Consider the following 5,694-nt stretch of genomic DNA (forward strand, 5'->3'; position numbering starts at 1 on the left):
GAATCTTAAGCAGACTCTGTGCTGAGCACGGAGCCCGACGTGGGGCTTGATCCCAGGACCCTGAGATCATGACCTGAGCCAAAATCAAGAGTCAGATGCCTGACCGACTGCACCTAGGCAATCCCCCTTTTTTTCTTTTTAAAATTTTATTTAAACTAATCTCTACACCCAACATGGGGCTCAAACTTACAACCTGGAGATCAAGAGTTGCACACTCTTCCGACTGAGCTAGTCAGGTGCCCCTGCAGGTTTTCTTCATTTCTGATACTGTTTTTTTGTTTGTTTCTAGCATTTGTTTTTGATTTTTTCTTAGCATTTTCATCACTTTGCTTACTCTACCCATCTACATCCATTCTTTCATATTGTCATTTTCCCCCCACTACCACTGTTAACATATTAATCAGTTATTTTTAAATTTCCTTTCTAATAATTTCAACATCTGTGTCATATGTAATTCTCATCCTGACACTTGTTTTATTTCTTCAGACTGCTTTCCCTTATCTTTTAGCACGCCTTTTCATTTTGTGTTGAAAGTTGGACATGTTGTATCAGGTAATGGGAAGTAAGGTAAACAGGCATTTTGTGTGTGTGTGTGTGTGTTTTATTTGCATTTAGTGTTTTTTTTAGGTTAATCTTCCTAGGAGTTCACCTGTACCTAATGTTTGGTGTAGTTGTAGTTGCCAGACATTTCTAACTCTTATAACATCTTTACTTTTTTTTCTCCTCTTGAATTTCAGTTTCCCTAAGTATACTTCCTCAGGGGGAGTCTGTCTTGTGGCTCTTTCAATTGTCATCCACTCTTATTATACTGGAGCTCTATTGGGGAAGCAGTAACATGGGAATGGTAGAATATTCTACAGTTTTTTGGTTAAATCTGTCTTTGAGCAGCCCTGTGTATTGTGGCCTTTGCAAGAATTTCTCCAGTGGTACAGCTTTCCACTCGCCCCCTCAGCTCCATATTGCCTTCCCTGGCTGCATCTGATTTCCTTGAAGTCCTGAATCTTACTGACTGTGCTCTCCTACCCCCCCCCCCCCCCCACCACCAACTGCCTTTTATGACTCAGGAAGACTGGAGGAGGCTGGGATGGGAGTAATTCCCTTCTCTTAGCTATGATAAGGCTTTGGAAAGTCCCCTTCCCTGTAGAATTTTGTTATGGAGAAGGCTTAGAATAGATTTCACAATGGTTACTCTTCTCTTTTCCTTGCCAGAGCCACGAGGGGATCTTTACTGAATCTCACCATTACAGTCTGATAATGTTCTTGGAGACAAAGCCCATAAAAGTGTAGAGGGTCTCCTAAGACTGTGGCCCTCCAAGAATTTCTCTCTCTCATGCTAATCCACACCGAGCCTCCAGCTGTTCATTGAAGTTGCTATTGACATCTGCCTACCAGTTATGGTTCCCATTAACTTCTTCTCCAGGTAAACAGATCTTGGATGTGGCTCTCTGGATATGCTTGTCTATTCAGATTTTGAGGTAGCAGTTTGCTCTGTGATCTCAGTCCTCTGATGGGCCCAAGAAAAGTCATTAATTTTCAGTTTGTCCAGTTTATTCTTATAAGAATAGGAGCAACAAAGGGCAAACATTTCTATGTATAGACTAGGCTACTTATATCTATGAAAGTCAAATATAAAATATATGTTTTATTCTAGCCTATTCATAAAATTAATATTCAAAGTTAAAATATTTTTAGGAAGAAAGTTTTATGTCTGAGAACATATAAGGCAAAAGTAAAATAAAAGTACATTTGCACTAAATTTATGCCACTATAATTGCGTCTGTGTGAATTTGGTTCCAGCAAACATTTATATGCTTTAGACTATGTGTGAAACATGCCACTGTGCTCTACTAATGCAGAGATGCATAAGAGTAAAACCACCAAACTCAGGGAGCTGACATTCAGGTATAGATAGACCAGTGAAGAAAGAATATAGGTTATAAAGAAATATAAGCATAATGTTATAGGAAAAGTGAGGTGATGCTCAATATGAAAATGCAATTTCAGGGTCAGTTTTCCATGCATTCATTTATGTTTCTGTTCTAAGCAATTTGAAATGTTCTCAGTAATGGTGTTTTTCCCCTGCAGACCATGTGACTTTGGAAGATGCCAGGGATATATGTTAGGAGGAGTTCTGCACATAAATTACATTAACATCAGGATTAATCCCCATTTCCCTCATCAACTCTCTGAAAAACATCTCTAATAGTGACATTTCTCTATCATCTTTTCTTATGGTCTAGTTTTTGATAGGAATACACATGTAATTCTCAAGAAAAGTACGTAGACTGGGGCGCCTGGGTGGCTCAGTCATTAAGCATCTGCCTTCAGCTCAGGTCATGATCCCAGGGTCCTGGGATCGAGCCCCGCATTGGGCTGCCTGCTCTGCGGGAAACCTGCTTCTCCCTCTCCCACTCCCCCTGCTTGTGTTCCCTCTCTCACTGTGTCTCTCTCTGTCAATAAATAAATAAAAATCTTTAAAAAAAAAAGTACGTAGACTGAGATATCACAGCCTTAAAATGGTAAAAAAACAAACAAAAACTATTATTGCATCCTTGAAAAACAAAATGCAATTGTCTCAGAAGGCAGAGATAGGCACTCTATAAAGAATAACAGAGTCACCTGACAGACACCAGGACATGCATTGCCTAGCAGCCTTCTGTGATTTACATTAAGTCAGCAGGCTCCATGGTACCAAGGCATAAGGAGATCTCTGTACTATTCTTCAAAATATTTATTAATTTTTTGGCTTCCGAAGTTTTACTCAGTTATTTCCCTTTGTTTTTATATTGTCCTCCTTGTCCGGGCAGGGGTTGAGATGTGTATGAACCTCCTTTGTATTTTGACAACACAGACAGACCACCTGCTTACAAAAAAAATGCAACAACTCTGAGCTATCTCTCAGGCCACTTAATAAAACTCATTTTTCTTATGCCTCCATTATTTTTCCTTTTCTCATACCCTCACCTCAAAGACTGTATGTAACTCACTTATACACCACTACACCAGGTTACTGATTTTTCTGGATAAGTTAACAGTAGTATTTCTTGGCTTTTATAGTCTGTAAAAGGTTAAGGATGACTAGAGCCTAAAAGAAAATACTTAAGTATTACCATAAATTTATTTATTTATTTATTTATTTATTTATTTATTTATTTATTTATATAACAGAAACCTCTTTAATTTTATTTTAGGATTTTATTTGTCAGAGAGAAAGAGAGAGCGCACAAGCAGGTGGAGTGTCAGGCAGAGAGAGCAGGCTCCCCGCTGAGCAAGGAGCCTGATGCAGGGCTCTATCCCAGGACCCTGGGATCATGACCTGAGCCAAAGGCAGATGCTTAACCGAATGAGCCACCTAGGCGTCCCCTACCATAAATTTTTAAAATACATTTTTACTTATTAAGTAATCTCTACCCCCAATGTGGGGCTTGAACTCATGACCCTGAGATCAAGAGTTGCATGCTCTTCTAACTGAGCCAGCCAGGCACCCCAGTAGTAGCATAATTTGGAATGAAAAACAATACCCCTTTCATGAAGATGGCACTGAAGGTGAAGAAGGAAGCCCTGGGCCCTCCCAAAGCCAAAACCAAAGCAAAGACTTTGAAGGCCAAAAAAGGGATGCTGAAAGGCGTCCACAGTCACAAAAACCAGAAGATCCGCACGTCACCTGTATTCCCACAGCCTGAATCCCTGCATCTCCAAAGGCAGCCCAAATATCCTTGAAAGTGCACCCCAAGGAGAAAAAAGCTTGACCACTATGCCATCATCAAGCCCCCCCCCCACCCGACTACCAAGTCAGCCAAGGAGAAAATAGAAGACAACACACTTGTGTTCATTGTGGATGTCAAGACCAACAAGCACCAGATCACACAGACTGTGAAGCTCTATGACCCTGATGTGGCCAAGGTCAACATCCTGATCAGGCCCGATGGAGAGAAGAAGATATATGTTCAACTGGCTGCTGACTATGATGCTTTGGCTGTTGCCAACAAAATTGGGATCATCTAAACTGAGACCAGCTGGCTAAATCTAAATTTTTTCACCACACACACAAAAAAAAATAGAAAAATAAAATGGAAAAAAAATAAAATAAAATAAAAAAATAAAAATAACATCTTATTTTTATTCTTCAGGGGACTACCATTTGTTCTTTTTCACTAGACCAAAAAAAAAAAAAAAAAAAGATGTGCCCAAGTGGAAGACTTACCAGAGTCCCCTTCAGAGAATAAGCAGTGGTATTGCAGACTCAGCGTTCATGCTAAAGCCTGCTGCTGAACAAGCAGTGTTTCTTTCCTGCCCTCTCTTACTGCTCTCTCATAAAAACTGCAAATTTTAAAAGGTCCAAAGGTTCTTACAATTCTTAGCACACTGTATTCCTCTCCCCATACATTTGCTCTCTTTAACGGCCTTTAAAATGTCTCTGTATCTCTAGCTTCCCTTTTTAAATGCTACAATGTGAAACTTGAATGGCTTCCAAAGCGAGCCCTTAGCCTTGCCCTGCACACACTGGCCCGCTAGCCAGTGTAATTACAGCGGGGCCCGAGGCTGGCCTTTGTGACAGTCACACTTGAGCTCCGTCTTTCCATTGGTAAGCACACTGGAGACAGCAAAAGATGAGAAAATAAAGCTTTACTTGTCAAGTTGCAGAGAGGCAGAGTTCTCTTCCTTTATTAAAGGGACTTGTTTGGTAATTATGAAAATGAAACCCTGTAGTTCTAGGTTTTTATGGCCTTATCAAGTACCTCATGTGTAAGATGAGCTAACCATATGATCTGTTCTTCCCCCGAGAAGTGAGGGCAGGTCTCCCGAAGTGAGAGCAGATTGGCAGGAGCCTTCCTTTGTGGCAGGTGGAGGCAGTGGACTTGCTCCTCTTCTGTGAGGATCAGAGCTGCCAATATCTATGTCTACACATTCCCCCTAGATCCAGTGGGGCTTATTTGAGGTAGATTTGAAGGATGCTTAGGAAACATTAGCCTAAAGCCTTAGAATACATGGTCTCCATCTCGGTGATTTTATCATTAAAAAGTTTTTGGAAGAGGGAGCACGCGAAAAAAACAGAGGCTAAATATACCAAATGTTCTCTGGGTCGTTCTAATATTTTCTTGTGAGAATAAATTAATGAATATGTGGATTATGGGTAACATACTGCTAAAAAATCCCTCTAGTCTTTTGAAAGCCACAAAAAAGGACCAAACGATCCACTAATTTCTTTCATTTAGCATTCATTGATCATCTGAAGCACAATGTCCAACGTGTGATCAGAAATACAAATGTTAAAAACAGCTTCTATATCATATGTTTAAGAAAGACACAGTCACACAGCCACAGGAAAGTGGCATATGTTTGTCATAGCAAATTCCAGATGCTAGTTTAATGTGCTAGTTAATTCCCTGGGATTATTTGATGTCAAGTGCTTTTACATATTTGGCTCTTCACCACTTTATTCCCCATTATTCAGCTTATGTTATTTAAACCCGAAGAAAAAAAATCAAAATAAGTAAAGACATTATGTTCAGTAAGCACCTCATAAGGATCATAGGCATCAGGAGAACTTGAGGCTTTATCTCTTCCCCCAAGTGAGCTACAAACGGAACAATGAGGCAATTCCACACCTATGGAATTCAAATACTCTTTATCTGAAATATCCAACAAATGGAGGCTATGGTATTTTCTTGACTTGAAGTATTCACATGATTT

The 5,694-nt window shown here is 39.9% G+C and overlaps 1 protein-coding gene across 1 annotated transcript; it reads left to right on the plus strand.

Annotated features, from left to right (window-relative positions):
* The first annotated feature begins 3,534 nt into the window (after positions 1-3,534).
* On the plus strand, positions 3,535-4,005 carry LOC110572870 (60S ribosomal protein L23a-like). Its single transcript, XM_044911619.1, has 2 exons — positions 3,535-3,666; positions 3,724-4,005. Exons 1-2 carry the CDS (start codon positions 3,535-3,537, stop codon positions 4,003-4,005), a joined length of 414 nt encoding a protein of 137 aa, XP_044767554.1.
* Positions 4,006-5,694: the final 1,689 nt, after the last annotated feature.

This window comes from Neomonachus schauinslandi, chromosome X, assembly GCF_002201575.2.
Source record: "Neomonachus schauinslandi chromosome X, ASM220157v2, whole genome shotgun sequence".
NCBI lineage: Eukaryota > Metazoa > Chordata > Mammalia > Carnivora > Phocidae > Neomonachus > Neomonachus schauinslandi.